General features: G+C 40.7%; 1 protein-coding gene across 3 annotated transcripts in view; it reads left to right on the forward strand.

The window, feature by feature from the left end:
- Positions 1-23070, forward strand: part of homer (protein) — a 78816-nt gene that overhangs the window by 47461 nt on the left and 8285 nt on the right. For all 3 annotated transcript variants that reach the window (XM_065487854.1, XM_065487852.1, XM_065487853.1), the window contains 2 exons: positions 12536-12692; positions 22041-22172. In XM_065487854.1, the coding sequence (XP_065343926.1) occupies positions 12536-12692; positions 22041-22172 (289 nt within the window). The remainder of the gene's footprint in view (positions 1-12535; positions 12693-22040; positions 22173-23070) is intronic.

A 23070-nucleotide genomic window follows, 5' to 3' on the forward strand; every position in this document is an offset into this window, starting at 1 on the left:
GGAAGACAGGGATACTTCCTCCCGACGCTCTTGTTCTCGTCTTAATTTTTCTCTGGCAGTTGGAAGAAATCCGAATTGCCAAGTTTTTTAATCTCGTTTAATTATTTTACAGCTTAGGAAGGTTGTAAAATTTATTTTAAAAAACAGAGTACCTTAGAAAAATTCTGCATATTTTGTCCCTCGCGGTTGAGCATCCCTCTGAAACTTCAATTTGGTAAAACGAGCAAAAATCGAATTTTCCCGTCAATTTATTTTCGAGGCTGATCGATAAAATGCCGTTTTACCACCGCTCTTTGGAGATGAAACCAATTTTTCTGGATATCTGTGCCACAATCACCACACGTATAAGACCGTGTTTTTGCGGTTTATCATCTCGGCGACGAGTTTCGAATGACAAGCGCCCTCTGCGGCACAAATTGCGGCGCAGAATAAGAAGAAAAAGAAGCAGATTATGATAATTTCCTCTCCTCCGCTCCACTTTTAAGAACGTGTGTGTGTTTAATCCCCCGGAGAGAAAGAAAGAATGGAAGAAGACTTTTGCGCTGCGCAAAAGTCGTTTCATCTTGAAAATGCATTTGCATACAAATCGAGTTGTCTGCAGCTTTTTTCGACCCAAACTCGAGATTAAAATTTCAAGAAATTCCAAAAGCAAAAAGTTGAATACGGCGATTTGCTTTTTCTCGTCGGCTGGGATCGAATTTCCGAAGCCGCAGACGCTGAAATAAGGCCGCTAATGCCTTCATCCCAGCACCCGCCGAAACTCGCGTCGTTGTTTGTTCAGGCTAAGACAACGCGCAGGCGAGTGCTTTTTTGTTACGCACCAATTATTCTTCGGCGCAGTTAAAATGCAAACGAGGGTGAATGCAAATTAGACGCTAAACGTAGAGTAAATCACACCTGGCTAAGCCGCAAACAACGCTTAAAACGAAACAAACAACGGCGATTAGCGGTGAGCGCTATTTTTGGCCTTTAAACGCTTCCCTTCCACTTTGAATTCCTTTTCCCTTTCGAAACATTCATTAACGAGGACACCCTCCGCTCCAAATATTTATGTTTCTTTATGTACAGCAATAAAAAGTAAATTGTTTTATTTAATTACGGTCGATTCCTTTGATAAAATTAAATTACTAACGGTTAATTCTATATAGTGTCTTAAGTTCCTCGTTTTAGATCAAGATATATTTAATTTGTTTTTGCTCTTGTTATCAAATAATGTTGTTTAATTTTTTTATCTTATATTAGCGTAATGCCTGTTTTATTGTAGATAAAAGCGTGACGTGTTTATAACGTTTTTACGCGGCTAAGTAAGCGCATTTTATGCTCAAAAGACATTTTGGGGGCGCGTTATAAGGAAGCAAAGTGCCTTCACATACGAAAAATAAAATAAAAGCACTTGAAATGCAATAAAACACCGCGAGCGGTCGAAATTCATATTTTTTGTCAGGGGTGGAAATGCAGAGCGGCGTTTCTTTCTGCTTCAAAATGGTCGCGCCAAATAATCTTTACGAGCGAAACGAGCGACTCATAACCGAAAGGTAATAAAAATTTTATTACGCACAGCCGGGGATGAAATTTTCGTCGTAATAAAACTAGCCGAGTTATATTTTTTCCTCCTTTGAGCTTAAATCGGAAGAAACAGCAATTTATTGCAATTAAGGTGCGAAATTAAACGCGGAGAGTGAGCGATAAATTTCAATTTGTCCTTTGAAGTTTCAATCACAGGTTCCTAGAAAAAGAACGCACATATAAGGGTGAGATAGAACTTCAGACAAATAAATCTGTGGGCTATATTATGAATTCATAAAAATCAGTGAAACGGAGAGATAAAATGTTACAACTGGTCACGTCCAGCAACCCCAAAAAACCCCGCTTTCTCTCAAGTCCACACAAACACATTTCACAAGTTTTATTTAGCGCGCTCTCCCGAGTGCTATTCCTTCCTCCACTCACACCTGAGCCACAGAAGCCCACCAAACCAAACACGTACGTTTTTCGCAGGTAACGGGCATCTATCTCTCTTGAATCCGTTGGTGAGCACTTTTTGCTGCTAGAAGAACCTGCAAAATCATTTTGATTTATATATTCTCCTGTCATTCATTGAATTTCTTGCCATCCTCTCTAGATATTAACGGCTTATTGTGTCGCTTTTCAAGTTGCAAACTTAACACGATTACACCCTTCAAAGAAGTCCCACAGCAGGGGCGCAGGCGATAAATTCCAATAGTGCGCTAGCTGTTGTCCGAATCAAAGAGACCGCAATTTCCCTGAGGGAGAGCGCCGCGATAAAGGGTGTTGGCGTCGAATCGACCAAATTATGTGCCGGCCGACATCTGGGTCCCCCTGTAATTAGTCCTCCGCCGTCCGCTAATGGCCGCCAAACGTGTCACTTCGTGTCCGGCCGCTGCATGTCTCTCTCTCTGGAGGTTTTTGACTCGAGCACCAGGGCAGTGGAAGAACGAGTTTCAAAATTCCTGAAAAACACATAATGCACAAGTAAATAAGAAAGGGAAGGAGAAAAATCAGTGTTTATAAAACCCGCAATTTAAAAAAAATGCTATACAGTGGTAAAAAAACGTTTTTTTTCAGTTTTTATCAATTTTTTGCTGGCAATGTTTTCACGTTATCTTGCAAAATTGTTAGAGATACATTTTTGGAGAAATTGAGGCAGCAAAATTGCAATTTAAAAGAAAAAATCTGCACAGTAGAGGAAATTTGACCCCTCTGACCGCAAATTTTAAATTCTCATAGCAGAAAAATGGAATAAATTCATTTCTTGCAATTCTTGCGCAAGAAATTGGTAAAAAAATGAGTGGTAAAAACCGTTAAAACTCAGTGTTCAAAAAAGCCGGGTGGTAACTCTAAGAAAAATGCTGGAGCAAAAGATCTAATCAGCAAATTTTGATAAATAATCTAAGAAATTGTAAATTTTGAGTTTTGTATTTACAAGAAAGTGTAAAATTGACCTCGAGGACGATTAGGTAATACTGCGACGTTAGAAGTCATTTAATTACGGAGGGGTCAAGCTCGAACCTTTCGCGATAATCAGTTGAAATGAAAAGAACGCGGAAAAGAATGAGATGGCATTGAATGGAGCAGGGGAGTGGGTGTACGGACTGAAACATAATCACGGTGCTCCTCTTTCCCTCACGCAATCTCATGAAAAGCTGCGATTCTGTGGGTGGCCACATAATGATCAGAGAGAAACGTGACAGGAGAAATCGATACGCGGCGACAAGAAGTGCTGCAGACGCGAAAGTGGGTGCACGGAAAAGCAGCGTGTATGTGTCTGTGTGTGTACAACAACAAAGTGGCTCTCTTTTTTCCTAAAGCATGCACGAGACAAAATAAGCTGCAAGCCAATTTTCCGTTATTTGCTACCGAGAGCTTGTTAAAAAAGTCGTCGCGTTGGTTGGTGCCCGGAAAAAGAAAAGGCACGCGAGAATAGGGAGCAAATCCATTTTGTCGAGGCAGCCAGCCAGCCAGCTCGCATGCCGACAGACAATAAAGGATTCTTTTCGCTCCGTAATGTAAGATATCTCCCTCCGTCCCGCGCGCGAGAGCCAAATTTGTTCAAGCGCTCGCTCAAGTGAGCAATTATTGCTCGCAGTCGACGGCCGACCTAATTGACTCCGCCCAGGTGGAAACAAGGAAAGCCCTTTGACACACGAGAAAAAATGCAAGCAAATCCTGCCTCCCTTTATGAAAATAAAAACCGAATTTCACCCATCCCGTTGGGTGAAAGAAAAATATCCTTTGGCGTCGGGATGAAATTCGCACCATGCGATCAAAGCTCATCATTCAAAGGCTACGTGACAAGACGATTAATACGGAAAAATATTTGATAGAAACCCGGGCGGACCGAAATCGCGTTTTTCTCTCGTCGCTCTGCACTTTGCAACGTTGCGTGTGTTTGGTATTCATTCCTGGGTGAAGACTGCCGCCGGATGTTATTTGCTTTGAAACCCGCACACACCAGCGCGGATTATCTGCCGGCGATCTGGGGAGCTCGCTTTTTGCTTTGAAGGCAGGAAATCGAGCGCTGGACAAACCAGCCTCTCTTTCTTTCCTCCTCCCTTTCGTCTGCGCCAAGAAAAACAAACACGCTGTAAAACACGTGTCACGGCGAAGTTCATAAAATCTGAAACTCAATAAAAGTGTGAGTTTGAATCGGTGAAATAATACAGACACCGACGGCGGTTTTATGTGTAACAGCAGCAGTATGGCAACAAGCGATTGACCTCTACGACTGCTGATTGGCTCACATTTGAACTCGATTTCAACACCAGTCACGTATTTAAATACTTGCTTTTATTTCTTTTGAGAATGTCGATAGAGCAGTTTTAAATGAAACGTACAGCAAAATCAGCGCAAAAAGAAGTGTTTGTCTTTCGCCGAGTGGATCCAAGCTGGCGACACTTTATGAATTGATAAAGAGGCACACGTAAACGTCAGTTATTATCCTCATCGGATTTGAAACGATTAATCGAGCGCGTCATAAAATAAGTGCGTGTGTGCTCCATCTGCGCTCTGCTATAAAACTCGGCTATATTTATTTTTCATCGCTGGTGACGAAATAAAACTCGTCGGTGCCATATAATAATTTGACGAGCAAAACTCTCGGCGGGCGCGGGCTCGTCTTTTTCCAAAGGGTTATTTCCCAGGGCGACGGATCCGCCAAATGCAAATATACTTTTGACCCAAAACTCGGCGGGTTTGTTGTGCCGAATGCATGCAAATCTCGCTCGCCTTTCAAACACGCGCTCAGGGACGTAATCCTGTTGAAAAGGGTAGCTTGACAAATAGTTTGAAATACAAACTTAAAATTCCCCGGAGCCCTCAAAAAGCCATAAATAGAAATTCGATTTCGTGTTATTGCTTGGCAGTCTAAATGATTTTCTCGCTTCGACAAAGGAAATATTCCAAGAACCGTCCAATTTGTGAATTGAAATTTCCGCAGCGTCGCTCAATGAACGTATCATTTTATTATTTATTATGATATTATGTTTCCAAAATGGATGCGGGCTTGTTTGGCGTCAAATTTCAAACAGTTCGCTGCGAGAATCACTAGAAGGCGAACGTGAGACGCCGAGGCGCGAGATGACGCGGCGAAAAATTTGCGCCACTTTCCTCGGGGGGCGCGGGCTAATTTGATTCGGGGAAAATCGAATTTTGTACCGTGAAAAGCGTGCGAAGCCGAGCAAATAAAAAGCAGAGAGTGTTTTATTGCCTGGCGTGTATTTAGAAGCGCGTCTGCCTCTCAGTAAAAAGGATGTAAGGCATTAACACCCGCCCCGTCGATTATGGCGCTCCCTAGGGTTGCCACGCGTCCAAAAATCGGGAAGTGGAGGAATTAATTTGAGAGGTGAAAAAATATTCTCAAGTTTGAATTGATTTGAAGGCGTAATTTTAGGCGATTTTTTTAAAAGTGAAGTTAAATAGCACTTAACTGGCTGGAGACCAGTTTTTTTCTCCTGTACTTTTCGATTTTTTTACCTTTTTGACCGACGGCTTGCTGGCTAATCCAAAATCGCGGTGGCTGGCGGCTAACCACGTGACCCAGTGCGGCTGGCCGACTGAGACCTCTGTTTAAACAAGTCGAGTTCACGTTAAACCGAAAATGAAATCTCTTTTCTGCATTTTGATTGATTTCACGCTGTGTCATCATCCTTTTAGAATTTTGGCAACCCTAGAGACGGGCAGCGGTGGCTTGCTCCGCAACGTCTGCTGCTGACGAAAAGTCGAAATTAATTCTGAGCAGCTCGCGAAATTTTGTGTGGTCGGATTTTCCTCGAGCCCTTTTGCGCTGCACTCGCGCAGCTGTGCGCCGCCGAGGATTTGCTTCGCTGTGCCAGCAGTTGCGAGAGCAAGCTGGTTGCGGCGGCGAACACGCTAGCAATTTGCGATCGGCTTTCGCCGCGTAAGCCGCCTAAACGGATGGAACACGAAAAAGCAACTTTTGCTCTGCGCAAATATTTCATGCACCTGCCTCGCGAAATTTTCCAGCGTCGGCAAAGCAACTTGAGCAGACGAGTGCATTAATGGGTGCTTTAAAGCGTGAAGCCTCGAAAGACAAATCCAATGCATATTGTTAACCCCGGTGGCTTCCTCCTTTAATGCTGAAAAGATTTACTCCAGAGGAAGAAAATTTTTGTTGAGCAGGATTAATTTAGGTTCTAACGAGTATACTGAGAGGGAAAACATTCTTACAATTGTTTTAGTGGTTCGTCGAAGATCGAATTTTGACAGAAACATTTTTCTAATGATTCGAAATGCAAAAGAATCGAAAGGGAACAAGGGGAACCTGTGTGTGAAGTCTTCGTGGCATCATTTTGGATTTGACCATTCCTGTCTTGATTATGTAATTTTTGTCAACAATTAAGGGAATGTACCCCTAACACTCATGTCGTCTTGATGAACCTTTGGTTCACGTTTTTCTTGATGATTCCTCTCCTTCCATCCAGCGGGGTCCAGAATGTCCAGATTCGTGCGACGCGCAGGTATGGCGTCCGGTGGAGTATGGCGCGAAAAAACGGTCACGTGAAAATGTGCAAAAAGAACCAAGTTTTCGTCAATATTGTGACATAATTTGCATTTCTTGTCCTAACTGTGTCTTTTGGATCGTAAAAAAACTCTTGGCACTCGTACGGGAATCCAAAGAGAGCGTTTTGTTTCTCACATTCAGACGCCATCTTGGATCTGCGCAGCGGGAACCAATTTTATCGCACATCTGGCCCCCGCTGCTTCCATAAAATCTTTCCTCTATCTACCGCCCATTCATATTTTTTATATTGTACAGTTTTTTCGCTTTTTGTGTATCATTTAATGATTAGTTTCCTCAATATTTTGTCGTCTCCCAGAAAGGAAACTCGTTTTTCCGCTCGATTTAGCTGGGAGAATTCTGCCGTACGCCGCCCGAATCGGACTAGGCTTTGTTTCTTATTTTCCGCTATCGCTTCGCAGTTGGTTGCCCCAGGGATGCGTCGGCATTAAAAATACACAAAAATGAGGCCGGCGGCAAGCTGGAGAGCAACAAGGGAAATGCTCCTTGGGTCCAGCAGCCTGACACATGTCAGCGTAATTGGAAAAGTTTTACCGTCGACGCATGCTTTTCCGCTCCGTTTCCACCTCCTCGGCGAGACAAAAAACGAGCCGCTTGTTCGATTCATCAAACTGCCCACTCCATAAATTCGTTGCGAAAACAGAGAGCGAGAGGAAAAAAGCAACAAAGGGCGCGCAGAGTGGAACTGGAGGGCGCAGAAAAGGCCGGAAACGATACTTTCAGCCGATTCAGCACTCACTTCTTTTGTCCTCCCAAACAAAACCACATTAATATATCTGAAATCTTGATTTTCCATCGGAGCTTTTGCAACTTAATGTAGCCTGCAGCTCGAGCAATCGCAATTTTCAGACTTTGCAAGGAGAGAAAACTTTCATCGGATGAAAAGCAAATGTCAATATTTGGCTCCAGACTTTTCAGTAAAACCTGTTGAAGAAATTTCTATTTTTTAATTTGCAGTTTTCGCTGGGATTATCAGGGTTGAATTTTCTTACAGTTTTTGCCAGTCAATTTTAACCAATTTCTTGCGCATGAATCGCAAGAAATGATGATTGGCTTTATTTAAACACCCTTTATTCGCACGAAAAAAAGGTTTCGCTGATTTTTCAATAATTTAAGAAAATCCTTTCATACCAAAAGGTTTGAATTAAATCTCTTGGCTAAAAATATAAAACTATATGAGATTATTTGTAAAAAACCTTTTTCCAGGGCAGTGCATTATGAGGTTTTTCGTAACCCTGGGGACGTTGCGTTTCAATCCGGCTAAAAAGTTATGTCATAATCCACCAACCCCAAGGGTGTTTGAACTGCTGCATATCTCTGGAAGCAAACTGCGCCGTTGTGGGAGGGCTATCGCACCCTGCTCGGGGGGTGAGGATGCGAATTTTCGCCGGTCAAGATTATTGCTATAGCCGAGAAGATTGAAAACGCGTTCTTGCATGCGATATACCTGCGCCGTCGGGCAGCTATATAGCTTTCAAAGGTATATCAGCAAGGAATCCGGCGGAAGAACCGTGTGCCGCGATGCCACGCCCTCCTCGGCCGCGTTGTTTGCCGGAAAGGAGCATGTGCTGATCAGTCGGACCGATTCTCGCGCGCGGGCCTTTGATGTGTCCCACATGCGAACCCGACACCGAAGTGTGCACCCCGCCGACTCGGCTAGGGGTGCACGCGGGCCCGAGTTGCGAATTAATTCACCGCAGACTCGTTTGAAGCACCTGCTGATCACGTACATATACGCGTCTTTTGATCGGCGAAACGAAGCGGGAAATTAATCGAATGCCTGCCTTCGCCGTGGCCGCGTGGTTTTCTCCAGCAAACAAGCGCTAATTCCTTTCGACATTCCTATTCCAAAAGCACTCCGACCAAAGAGCAAAACCCCAATGGGAAGGGGAGTTTTGGCTCTTGTCGGTCGACGCGTGCGAATCGGTTTCGAGTTCTCTCTGTCATTAGCATAAATTAATCCATCAAAATGAGGCCGTTTGCAAAGCTAACAAAACCGATTTGGCGATAATTTAAAGGTTAGACCAACTTTTTACGTGTTATTTCCAAATTTCTACCAAAGATTTTTATCATTTGTCCAAGAGGGGATTGATATTTTGAATTTGGAACAAATTTACTGAGATTTAAACTCGAAAAACATAAATTTTTATAATTTTGCTAATTATTTAAACTCGCCAAAACTGCACACCGTTAGACTCGTCTCAACTCTCAACCTCCCCTAACACACTAAAGGGGTTTTGAAAGTGCTCAACCCCCATCCCCCATGCATCCCTTGGCGAAATATCAGTAAAGAGAACCATCATACGGTGCTTGCTCCTTCCAGCGCTTGCTCACGGGCCGCAACTATTCTAAATCAGTTAAAATCTACCCCAAACTACCATACCCTTTACCTTATTTCGAGAGTGGAAAAGTTGAAAATCTAATGAATGACAAATTTCACAGGGGAGAAACAAATTTGAGCTAAAAATGCCAAAATGCCGAATTTAGACCAAATCGATCTGATTTCCCAAGTCGGAGGAAAATAAATAGAACTTTAAACAGCTTTTCAAACGATTCAAAACTCTTACTAACGATAAAAAGTGTAATTTAATCATCCAAAGCTTGCAAAAGATTCGTGTTCCCATGGCAATCGGAGCTCAGAAAAAAAATCAACCGTACCAATTTACCAGCCGTGCTCATTCTCTTTGTCCCAGGCGTTTTTGCGAAATAAAATCTCGCTGACCAAGCGCTTTGGTTAAATAGAGATGAATTTGCAATGGATAATCTCGTTAAAAATTTACGCTACTTTGCTCATTATCCCATTGGTTGGTTTAGCAATTACAAACGGCGATTTTTGCGGCGCGAATAATGACGCCATAAAGCAAGCGTCCGTTTCGTCGCTGTAAAATGGCGATAAAGCCGATTCGCAACACTGCTCCACCGCTGCCCGCAGCACTACTCTATTAATATATCCACGCACACGGCGCTGGAGAGGGACGTGAAACATGGCCAATTTAAAAAAATATATCAATATAAATCTTTCGGGATTAACAAAAAGAAGCACACCGGGCCCAGTCAACTAAATATCAACACGGATAAATTTATGGCGAACATTGCTGAAAAAGGACTGACAGACTGGTAAATTTAATACGAATATCCATTTTTTTATAATTTACATTTTCATTTGACTCAAAAGAGGTGCTTTAAGAGATATTTTGCCTAACCCAAATGAAAAACAGACGTGAACATTTTTAGAATTTCTTAAACAAGTCTGAGGCCTATTTAATTTAATTTTCCTTGACAACACACACCAAAAATAAGGAATAAATCCCTTTTGAGAAGAAATAATAGGCCCATCCCTGGAGAAATTAATGCCATTTTCGTTTGTAATTATTTTTCACCAAATATGCATTCATTTCTCACGTCCCTTGGCGGCTGCAGGAATGAAAAATTGCGAGAGCAATTAATTTGAGCGGTCGGCCACTGCTGGATTAGCGCGCACGCAAACACGTGTGAGTGTTTAGGGGCGTCGGGCGCAGGGGAGGGTGTGGGGGTGGCAGCCAGCCTCTCGCGGGCGCAGCGTGAAATATTAATAAAGAGCAGCTCTCGCGCGCGGCCGAACACTGAACAGACGATAAATCACGGCCCCACCTGCTTTCCGCTCTTCCGACTAAATGTTTCAGCGCGTTTTAATTAACAACAAGCCACGCGCACCACGAAATTCGCTCCCTCAAAAGTGGCCCGAAATTTCGGTCTAAATTCAATCATTTATTTTGAATTCTTAAAAGGGGATGAAAGCACCAATCCGATAGTGTTTGATATATGTCCTCAATAAGCTTTTGTCTTCTCTCTTTCTCCCTCTATATAGCATAATACGATTTCTGCGAGCTTGTGTTTTCGATTCGGCAACTTTTTCTGCTGAACTTTGTCAAAGTTTGCGCTTGCAGAGAGGCAAAATCGAGACCATCTCCGTAATTGAATTGAAAAGAATATTATTTGCCTAGCAGAGTGCTTTTTTCTTTCTTTTCCCTCAAAACCCTTGGCGCAAACAGAATTCATCTTTGCAGCCCCCCAAGTGTGCCGCGTGTTTTTGTTGACACTGCGGTGAAGGGTTGTTTCCTCTGTCGACCCTTTTGCCGCTTCAATTAGAAGACGTAACCCCCGGAAATGCACATTGCCGCAGGAAAAGGGCGAAAAAGCGGTAATTCAATTTGTGCAGTCGGCCTGTTAATAATGCAGGGAACCCACTCTTCCCAGGTGGAAAAGCGGCTCCCGCTGGCCTCGTTCCTCCCCTAATTGCTTCCATTTCATTTTCGGCTTCGTTTTTTGATTGGGCTACGTGCGTCCCGCTGGGAAGGATAGGAACAGCTTTTCACTGGAACGAGAAAAAAAACTATTTCAAATAATGTGATCCGGGTATCAGTAAAAGCCATCAATTTCCAGATTCTAAAGTTTTTATTGTAAATTGCAGGAAAAGTCGATTGGCAAGTCAGCCCATGCTCAGAAAGTCTTTGCAATTTATTTTAAACTTCCATATTTTGCAAATATATTTTTGCCAAAACGTCTTGTAAACATTTTTAGTTTAGAAAGAAAGCAATTAAATTTAAAAATTTGACAAAGTCTACAAAATTTTCTCTTTTTGCTTTGAAAATAAACTTCAAACTTGATATTATCAAATATCAATTTGTCCTGCAGTGAATTCCGGGGTCTACATAGTCACATTCTTGTCCCATGTAATGCAACAAAATTAATAAACTAAGAAATTTTCATTGCCCTTCTCTTGTGCAACTTGTACTCCAACTTTGCCAAGTATCTTTATCTGCCGGAGGCGGATTCTTGCTGATGAAGACCACTCGGGCTTCCTTTCAATAAGGTCGTCTGCGTCAGCCCGGCGCAGTTGGGTCGAGTGGAAAAATTAATCAAAATAGGGCAAGGAAGGCTGGAAGGAAACAAATGATGGGCCAAGCTGGACGGAAGCATTAATTAATTCCAAGCCGATGGTCGCGTGGATCGATAATTACGGGCCAGCCTGTGCGCTCTCTCTCTCTCTCTCTCTCTCTCTCTCTCTCTCTCTCTCTCTCTCTCTCTCTCTCTCTCTCTCTCTCTCTCTCACTCTATTCTGGTGCGCGACACGCGTGTTGTGGTTTGTATCGTCGACTCTCCGCACCGCTGCTAATAATCCCGACGCAGCACGACGCTCAATTATTATTATCAACACGAGAGAGCGGCAACAAGCGCCGGGAATTATTTTATCGCCCGTCGTCCCGCCCCGCACACGACCAGATTGCACTTTTACCGCCTCCCACAGCAGCGTCATAAAATTCGACCCGAGAAATTCTGAACGCAGCGCTCGGAAATCCGGCCTTTCGGGGCTGGCTCTAAGCAGTTAAGGAAAATCGCCTTTTCAAAATTACAAATCATTCTCTATAAATTGGAAAGGCTTGTTCCGTACTCGACACGAAATTGCTGGCTGAAGCACAGAGTTTCGTTGTTAAAACCGATGAAAATAAGGTTTCGACCATATAAAAAATGTTTTTCGGCTATCACTGAATTGAGAATATCTTTTGAAGGTAATTTTTTAAATTTAATAAGGAAGATAAAAAATTGTAAAGTCTTCTGACCAAAAAATTGATAATTGGAGGGATATTCTCGTTGTTAAATACTTTGAAACTTTAGTTTGTCTCCAACTGGCGCCCTATTTTAAGGGGCTGATGCTACAAAATGATTTTTTTTTAAAAAAAGTAGGGTTCCAATTTAAATTTACTACATAAGAATTTTTTGTAAGCACAATTCCAATTATTGCAATTTATTTTTAAACACCGTTACGTGAAGAAATTCTCTTAATTAAAATTGATATTTATTAGAATTGGATGTAAATCAAAGACCCAAAGCAGATCAGATCTGCTTCCTTATTAAAAAAAACTCGACCAGTTAAATTAATTAGCTCTCCGTCTCCCCTTCATCCAGTTGACTAATTTTCTCGTCTGTTGTTTTCAGTGAGCAGCCGATTTTCACGTGCAAGGCGCACGTGTTCCACATCGACCCGAAAACGAAGCGCTCGTGGATTCCGGCCTCCTCCTCAGCGGTTAGCGTCTCCTTTTTCTACGATTCCACTAGGAGCTTGTACAGAATCATCAGCGTCGAAGGCACTAAGGTACGTATCGGGAGAGGTAGGTCTCTCAGGCCGCCTCGCCATTTATTCACTTTCACCCCTTTTCGCGTGTGCTAAAATTAACACACTGCGCCGGCAAAAACATTGGCTTTGTGATGTTTTGTGCGGCGCGGTATGAAAAGTTCTCCCTCGTCGAAACAAAATGTCCCTTTTCCACGTTTCCAGCCAGTGAAATTCCAGCCGCTCGTTCGCGCATTTTCGCATTTTCACCACTCAAACTCGTATATTTCCACTTTATTCTGCATCGTGGAATCGGAACAGTCTAGACGCGGAAAATGCTTTTGTCTGCCTGTTGAGTACCTGCTCTCTGTCGTAACGTGCACTTGAAAATAATATTCTTCCGGTGCAGCTGAAGATTTCCATGTACTTTCATGAAATTCGAAGGAAAGTGGAATTTAAAATAATTAATCTATCTTATATCTTACAATTACCAGAAGTATATTTCGGTAAAAACCAGGAATTGAAATTATCGGGAAGTATATTTAGATTAGAAATTTTAAAAAATAGTTTTTTTTTACGTGAAACACCCTATTTTTTTAACAAAATTAATTCTTTGTGCGTATACAAAGCCGTGGAAAAGCTAAAGATCCGTCACACACGGAAATTCGCCCAGTGTTGCAAATAAAAAGCGTGTTTGTTTGTGTTTTTTTTTTCGGGGTTCTCTCTCTCTCTCTCTCTCACACACACACACACATATTGTAGCAAGGGAATGAGGAAAAATGGCTGGTGCGGTGGTTTTATTCGCGAGTGCGTACGAATTTAACGAGGAGAAATGGCGGCAAAGGCGGAAATGCACGGGAGGGGAAATTAGCACCTTTGTCTCTCTGACGGTGCGCATTTCATTAAAATGTGGCGCCGCATTTGCGCGAGAGTGGCTTAATTGAATGCCGCGGCCACCGGAAGTAAATCACGCGCTCTCGACAGCAAAATACACACACACACACCCGCCTAAATAATTCTGGAATCCAGCCAATTAAAATGAACAAAATGGATGGCACTCTCCCCTCACGCAAATTAACAAGCGATCCAGATTTTTTTTCAATTTCCGTATAAGCTGATGAGTGAGGCACTAGAAGAAAAGTTAGAATGACGCATACTGACAAGACTTTGCCTTTGGTTTCTATTTTTTTACTTTTAAAAAAAATTATATTGTTAAGAATGTGCAAAACCGATTATTGATTATTTTTTCTGTGATTGTTTCGTTGCTCCGACTGTCAAATTAGTTTGAATCATGAGTTTTTCAGAAATTTAGGCAAAAAATCCGGATATTTGATCCTAAAAACCAAATGAATTGTTAATTTTGCCATGGTTTTACTAAAAACCTCGGTAAAAAAGGGACAATTTTCGAATTACCCGCGTACTTTTGGTACCTGCTACTCCCTCTTTTCATTGAATTTGGAACAACGCCCATTAACACGCCCCCTTTTTAAATTCCCGCAAGTTACACCGCCTCCAAAGGTCACTTTTAGGAGCGAATCAAGCGCGGGCGTGTGTTTTGGTAGCGAATTATGTGAAAAAAATGTCAAAAATTGCCCACATTTTCCAAAATTTCTTTTTAAACACGTTCAGACCACCGCGTGTCGTTTATAGTGACAGTAAAACCGCCAAAATTTAAAAAGAAAGACAAAAAAATCATTATTTCATGCAAAATATTAAAAATCTACAAATTTAGCAAACCATTCATTTACCTCTAAAGTGATTTAAAAATAAAAATAAATTTGTGTCAGGGTGCAAATTAAATTAATCGTTTATATTCTTACAAAATATATATCATTTCTGCAAATCCCTATATTGTGTAAAACAAAATTTCTGGACTCCATTTAAAAAAAAAAAACAAATCAGTATTTATCCGTATTTTTCCTGATTTTAAAGCGAATTGAATTAAACGCTTGCATGACTTTATAATTTTACTGGACACGTTTCAATCATTTTCCATTTCGCCGATAATGTTTGTTTTCCGCCGTTAGCAGTGATTGTTGCTGTTTTTTTTTATCTCTGCGCGTTCGGTGGAATGAAAAGAGGCGCCTGTCAGTTATCCATTAAACAGGCGCGCGAGAACAAATCCTTTTTGCTAATCAAACGCGTCAGCGGTGCTGTTGCTGCTGCTGCTGGCCAAATGTTTGCTTTGTTTTTTGCTGTCGGCCCTGATCCCGAATGTATAGCAGCACCGTTCGTTGCACACATGTGTGTGTGTGTGTTTGTGTGAACCTATAGTTCGCGAAACACCGAAACTCACGCGAGCGTCATGCGTATAAATAGTATACGTATAGAGTCGGCTGGGTCGGCGAGCGCCAAACGACCCGGAAAGACTCGCTTCCAGGGCTGACCGATGCGCCATTTTGGTGGGCAAAAATTTGCGGGGATGAGATGGGCGTTTGTCAGAAATCAAACGCGAATCATGAGGTACAATTTTTTTTAATAAACCCAAGGTTTCAGGGAAATATTTTAATTATAAAATCTACTCTGCAAATTAAATTTGAAGGAATTTTTGTTTTGAACAGATTTGAATAGTATTTCAATGACAGTAGAAAATGAAAACAATCTTGTCGAAATTAATAAAATTCAAATAACCAAACTAAATATTTAAAAAAAGTACGATTTAGTGGTCGAAACTCTATGGACTAAAATATTTTGAAATAATAAAAGGGCTTCAAAGGCTTAAAATGCATCTGTAATAAAAATTAAGAAAGAAAAATATTTTTACCGGGAAGTTATTCCTGGAAGAAAACAAATTGGCTTTATTGGCTTAAATATTATTATTTAACAATTAAAATTAACTTCAAACAAACGCTGGGAACAAATCGTCACCAGTCTCTTAATAAATTGTAAATTATGCAGCAAGGTTTAATAAATTCGATTTTAAATTTAAGGCGTGTAAGAAGAAGAATAAAATGAAATGTTTCAATTTCCCTGTCTCAACCATTTTGCGCGTAGACTAAAGGGAAATAAAAAAGTGGTTTAACGAGGCAATTTGGATGCAGCAAGGATTCCACCTTTTCTGTTAGGAATAGATTTGTATAAAAGTTAGAAAGCCATTTTGAAATATAGCCGCTCGTAGAGTAGTCATTTGAAATTCACCTTCGGTTGGGTGTTTCGGCGGGCGGCGATGCGTCATTTCAATGCAGTCGGAGCTTTTTCCCTGGGCGGCTGGCCTCGCTCGTCCCTCGCCAACTGTGCTGCAGAAAAAAAAAACAGGGAAAAAACGCGCGCCACACTGCACCTGGGGAGTTTTCACGGCAGCAAGCCTCTGCCGCCAATGGATTTTTGCACTCTCCGCTAGCATTCCGCGGCGAAGTGCATTTTAGCCTATACGCTGCCGGCTCCTTTAATCCGCGGAAAGCCAGTCGGCTCACTGCTTTGTTCCTATTTTTAACAAACCTGTGGCTTTTCTTCCTGGTTTTACCACTCGACGCATTTTCCCATTTTTCAATGCGGTGGGCGGATAGTTTGGGAATTTTAAAATGAGATTCACACCTGTTTGTTTTATCCAAGATTTCATCTCTTTAACTTTTGGAATCACCTGTAGATCAAATTCAAACAACGTTACGGAATTAATTTCAATTTGTTACACAATAATTATCCTATTTGTATAAATATTCTGGCCACAAGATGCAAACTTAAAAATTCGCTGCAAAACTGTTTGAAAATTAAACAAAATACAGACCAGATTAAATTAACACATTTTTCTCAGTCAGGCATGGAAAGAAACGCAGCTATCGTACCTGTTAAAGGGTAGAGAAATGTATTTTAAAGAGCTGCGCGTTTAGCATTATTTGAAAAGGAGCAGCGGTGCATTAGCAGAAAATGCAGCGTGCGTCGTTCTTTCTTTCTTTCTTTCCTCTTCCCCCTTTGGAGCAAAGTTTTGATCTGCACCGCGGTGCGCGAGAGCAAGGGTGCGGCGAAGGCGGCGGAACAAGCAGCAAGCAAGCAAGCAAGGTGCATTATTGCCAGCCGCACCACCGCTCAATTGCGGCCGGGGCGATAAATAAATCGGTCGCGCCTGCACATGATTATTTCGCCCCTTGCCGCAGCGAAAAACAAACGACCTGTTTTATCACCAACAGGGTCGCCCTCTTCTTTCCGCAGAATTCCGGCATTACGGCAGCACGCACGTGTTTTCAATGGACTATCCTAGTTTGAAATAGCTAGCAAGAATAGAGATATTAAAAATTTAATCGAGCGGCGCATTCAATTTTTTTACCAAGCGCGCACGAACACATTTTAGACAGAATTTAAGCCAGTGTATCTGGAAGCAGCAAATATTTGGCGCTGCCCGGCATTTTGCTGCTTTTTTCGAATACATTGACCTTAATATATAAAGAAATTCCCATTTTTCCGAGTTTAATGGGCGTCCAAAGATCAAAACCCGGAATTTTTAGTTTTTTAATTAAATCTTTTTAAATTGGTTGTAGAACAATAGTTCGGACACCGTTGAACTCGTCTTGTCAAGTTGAGCAACTTTCCAGTTGACCTCAAAGTGGTAGGTCAAGGTCACTTTTTTATTGAAACTTGGAAATTGATCTCAAGTCTGAAAATGAATATATATTGATTTTATTTTAATTTTAAATTTGCTATTGCCATCTTGTAGAGCGCTATAAATTAAGTTAGACAGTTGAAAATCTTGAATGGCGTACTGCCTTAATTTATTTTTTAAAACGCTTCGAAAATTTCGATTTTTTTGAATATTTGAAAAATGTTTACACGCCTAAATCTCAGCATCTAATTGTCAGATTTTCAAAAACCAAACACCCCCTAGACTAGTGTTAACCTCCTGTAGACAGCTGAAGCAGTCAAAAGGGTCCAAACCCCTTTTCAACCCAATTAAAATTGTAAAAATACATTTTTCTAAGATTGAAAGCAACTGACGCGACTAATTGAGCGTGTAAACAGTTAGAAATGTCTCAAATTCAAATATTGAGATGGTCTTAGTTCTTCCTGACCAAGTTGAAAATGAGTAGATTTTGAGGGGAAAATCCAGAATAAATTGTGATTGCGAGACGAAAAAAATACTATTAAAAAATTGTGTAAGAGAGAAAAACAGCCGTAGCGCTGAAAGAGATTCACAAATCACCCTCTTCAATATCCTTTCAGGAAAAATCCATCTGTTCTGCGGCTCGGCAGATAAAAATGAATTCGCGTCATCCATCATTTTAGCCATTGAAATGATTTTTCATTCCTCTCATTCATTCATTTTGCCCCCCTGAATACTTCTGTTGCCGTTTCGCAATCGAATCTCGAAAACAAACACACACACCCGGCGCACATTTCTCAGATTAAACCACAAACCGTGACCAAAATGGAGTGAGTCGTGCGGCCGGATTCAAATGCGGCTCGCGTCTCGGGCCTTTTGTGCACAATTGGCCGGCGGAATTCGGCCGGAATTCTGTGCGCCGGAGCTGAGTAAGCGCCGTACATCAACTTTATTGCGTCGGCTGCAGCGGCAGAAAGAGAGAGCCCGAGCGCCGCCGCTTCTTTTTTTATTTCTGCGTGCCTCGCAAGGATGAGCCAGAACAGAAAAATCTCTATACAAACGCAGCAATGAAATATTACGCTGGCGAAGAGAGAGTCACCGGGGAAGAGAAGGAATCGCTGCTCTGGGGCCGTCCAAACTCTTTCCATTTCAATGGAAATCGAGCCAAAGCGGAACAATCGCTGTCAACGTCTTTCTTTGTGCGGCCCGAATCCCGAATTCTCTCTCTCTGCTCTTGCTTGGTCGTCTCGGAACTCGAAGGAACATCCTTCACGGGCTCTTTTAAGGTGCCGATAAATATACTCTTTTTCACTCCTCATTTATTTTGCTCGAGATCTATTTGAGGAACGTTGACGGTGAAAAATCTCAAAGCTGATGGTAAAACTAAAATGCGTACATAATATTTTAAGGTAGATAAATAAAAAAGCGTTAATCTTGAATATAAAAGAAGCATTTTTTGTTGGAAAGGTTGTCATTTTACGGATTTAAAGAGGAATGATACTGTAAAAGCCTGGGAAATGCTTGTTGCCAATGCATAAACCCATCCCCTAGGTTTCAGTTAAAGCCTAAATTGACCTAAGAAGCACTGTAATTTTGTGAGAAAATTGGCTGGAAAGTTACCGTGCTTTTCAAATGGTAATGGCTGTCTCCTTACTTGAAATCCGATTTAATTTCAAAACCAAGAGTTTCCCCAATAAGTGGCAAACACCGTTGGGCAGATCTCGACGAGAGGAATCGGAATATGCCAAGAAAATATGTTCAAGCACTGGAAATTTTGGCGAAATTTGAATTTGTACTGTAGGAAGGTCCTTTTTAATTATTGCTAATTGTTGAACAAATTGTTTATCGATCAATTGTTAATGGCATCCAACAATTAAAATAATTTTCAATTTTTGGCCTGTATCATTCCACTTAAAACTAAATAAAAGCATGATTTAGTCCTGGTCCCGGTAAAATTGCGCAACTTTCAACAACCAAACGCGAATTTCCTTGTTGCAAGAAAAGGTCAAAAATCAATTCGACAATGAAAATTTGGCTGTTTGTTGAACGTTGCGCAATTTTACCGGGACCAGGATGATTTGATCTAGTTTTTTTTATGATTTTGATTGGAAAATAATTTTTCGTGTAGAGGAAAAGTCTATTTCGTTGCAAATTTTCAATATTTATATAAAAACTGGCCAAAACCGAGTAAAATAGCTAATTGGTCTAAAATTCAATGTCTATGCTAGATAACTTTTAATACTATTAAATATTCAAATCGAAAAACGGAGAGGAGGAAATGCAAATAAGAACATTTGCTGTTATTTCTGACAAAAATAAACAGTTTCAAGCGTCTGGTCAATTTTAAATATTTTTTGCTCGGTAGCTAGCTTTTGACAGGACTTAGTGGTTGGTGTCGAACATCAAACGTAGTAAAATGCACTTATTTTCAATTTAGAGTGCGGCATGCGTCACAAAATATACATTTTAAAGAGAATAATTAATTATTTGAATGCCACACGAAAACAATTTAATTTTCCACTTTCGTCCAGAGTCGAAAAAGCAAAATGTAAATTAATTTCGCATATTTTTGTCAAATCTCTGTGTATGACAGCCAGTGCGGAGCCGTTTCATCTCGCGTCGCGGTCTTTCATCTCGGCCCTGTGCCTCTGTTGTCGCCGGCGCCTCTGATGTTTGCAGCAATTAACTTGAGAGCCGCGCATAATTCACAATTAAGTTTTCCGCCGGCGCGAGACCACTCTTTCGTCTGCAGCGCCCGAACAAAAGCTGCACCAAAAAAATGCACCTGCCGCGCGGCAACGGCAGCGGCAACGGCGGCTGCGAGGGAGAGGAGCAGGAACGGAGGGATGCACTTTGCTGAAATAAATCGCCGCGAAACTCCCGGCTGACAAATCGCTGCACTCGCTGCCGTAAATAATAACCCTCCGTGCACACCGCCGCCAACAGGACTACTTCTTCCTCCGCTTTTCCAAATTCAGAGACGGGGCCGGGGGACCCGGAATCGATCTCGTTGGTGCAAAATTGAAAAGGTTCTCCGTTCATAAATAATTGAAGGAGTTTTCCCGGGGCTGCAGAATTTCCAGCTAAAAAAACAGCCTGTCTTGAAATGGTTTCTTACCAATTTTTAGGGGTGTGCGTTTAGTTTTTTACAACTAAAAGGATTTCTTGGAATTCAAACCCATTTCAAAATTGGCTATCGTGAATTATTCCTGGGGATTATTTATTTCAAGAAAAAGGAAAAAATCATTTGGGGTGAATTTAATTCTAAACTGATTTTACAATATGGTTATTCTCTCAGGCGAACAAACATTAGAGTAAATTAAATATTCATTTTATTTTGTGTGTAGGTCGCTATTTAATTTACATTTTGGAGGAATAAAGCACTGCTGATGAGGCCTGCGGGGCCGGAACAGCTGCTGTACGTTACGAGAGCGTGTCGTATTAATTTTATGACCATTTTTTTTTTAATTTGTTAACCTTCCATGCCTGTTTATTAGATTTTGGGAGTAGCTATTTCAAAATCAGTTGTTCCTATTTAATAAAATCGTCCAAATAATTATTACAACTAACTACAATATTTATAAAATTCAAGTGTATTAACGAAGAAATGAGAAAAAACAGACGTTTTTCAAACAGCAGTGGATTTTTCAGATAAAACAAATTTGAAGTTCAATTGTTTCTTTAGAGATTCATTAGTTTTAAATACGATCGAGCATTGTTTTCGACATCCATTAAAAAATCGTAAGAAAAAACAATCTGAATTCTTCAATGCAGCCTTCTGAAATGTTTTAAACGTAAAAATTGTAAAACGACGCAGTCAAACGAGGGAATGACAATACACTGACGAGCAGAATATATTAGAAATGCGTGGAACCATTTGTTTAACTTAAAGTTATTAATCAAAATTATTGTCTTTTGAGTAGAAATTGCTGGCTTAATTCCACAAAATTTGAGAAACATAGTTTCAATTTTAAAATTCGTCCAAAATTGATGAATGTAGAAGATAATTATTTCAACAAAAACATCAAACGAAAAAACCAGGAAAAAACAATTTGAGCGGGAAAATAAAGTAAATTAACACGCTAGCCTTTTAAATTAATTTGTCCTTTTTTTTAAACCATCATCCATTTTTTCGGCTCTTTAAGCATAATATTTCAGTAAGGGATTTTTATTTTAGGCCTTTTGTTCACACATTATTCAAAAACTGGCTCTTGAATGGTGTTTCTTTGCAACTTAACAATATTATTTTGCCTTTACTCTTTGAAATGTAAAACTGAAATTAAAAATTCAGATCTTCAAAATTATTTTAAAGTACAAAATGAGCTGGTATATCTTGCTACTTTATTTAGTTTAAGAAATTTTGCTGAGTCTTGGCAAAAATATCGATCATTTGAAATTTTAGAGGCAATATTCACATATATATCTGTTAAGGAAATAAATTTCACGGGACGAATTTCAGCTGTCATCGTCAAAGCCGACGTTTCCCGTGGAGATCTCGTTCTAAAATTTAGTCACGTGTCACTTTTGATTATTTAAAACCATCACAAACATGACAAATAACGCGCAGCCCCAAGACAGTAGCTGGCACTTCGACCCGAATTCTGCTTGGGGGTGGGAGAAGAAAGAGAGCTCACGCATTCCTCCATAATTCACGCACTCAGAAGGGGTTGCTGCCGTTTTACAACCCTTTTAATTTAAGCCTTTGCCCAGCCGAGGCCTTTTTGCCGCGCAAATTAATTCGCACGAGGGCGGACGGGCGGGCGGGCGCGCGGCAGGTGCGCGTTTTTCCGCTCGCCCGCCCGCCCGCCCCGGCTCGGTGTGTGCGACGCCGCATTTAATTGCGTTCTTGTTTGTCGCAGGCTGTCATCAACAGCACCATCACCCCCAACATGACTTTCACGAAAACCTCGCAGAAGTTCGGCCAGTGGTCCGACGTGCGCGCCAACACGGTCTACGGCCTTGGTTTCTCCTCGGAAGCCGAGCTCAACAAGGTAGGTTTCACCTTTAACCCTCTCCCCCACCCCACCCCTCCCCAGTATGAATGTTTGAATTTGAAGAGATATTTGGTCTTTTTAGGGCTGTGAATTTTGTCTCGCTAAAAAGTGGACTATTTTGAGACTAAGATGATTTTAGACAAAGACAGTTTCTAAGCCAAATTTTAATTCTTTTTTTTTAAATAACTTCATTTGGTTGCAATGAAAATACGTCATTTTCTTAAGGAATGCACGAACTACAAATTTTAAAAAATTCTGGTTGTCTTAAAAAACTGCAAAATGTTAATAAAAAAAACTTAAATTGTGAGTACGAATTGAATGCTATTTTTAATTTTAAGAACCGTATACTTTTTATTTGCGTTTCTTAAATTACCTCTGCGTGCCATCGAAACGAAATGGTGTGAAATATATTTAATTTTGCACTGAAAAAATTATATTAATGTGTTCGAGGATAGCAACATTTTCTTTACTCGATTTTTATTTTTAAGAAATAAAAACAGGCAATATATTTCAAGAACAACTTCTGCAGATAAAAAATAAAACAAAAATATAGAGCACAAATACACGTTTCCAGTTTAATTGAGTCAAGAATATCTGGATCTAGACCTAGTTTTTTTAGAAAAAAAATAGACTATAATGTTAGTGTCTCAAATTTTCTTCTTAAAATGAGATTTCTGATAACTAGCAAATTTTTACAATTTTGGAAACGTTTGAGATGTTTATTAAATTATTTGGCAGGAGCGTGCTCTTGGAAAATCGAATGGACAAATTTAATGTAACGGCTTGTGGCGCATTTTTAATTTTTTTCTAAGTTAGATGTCATGAAGTCAAGCTCCAATTATTTTTTTGCGGGCTTCCTAACTTTTCAAACAGCTTTTCCGGGAAAATAAATTTT

Source organism: Cloeon dipterum, chromosome 4 (assembly GCF_949628265.1).
Source record: "Cloeon dipterum chromosome 4, ieCloDipt1.1, whole genome shotgun sequence".
In the NCBI taxonomy this organism is placed as follows: Eukaryota; Metazoa; Arthropoda; class Insecta; order Ephemeroptera; family Baetidae; genus Cloeon; species Cloeon dipterum.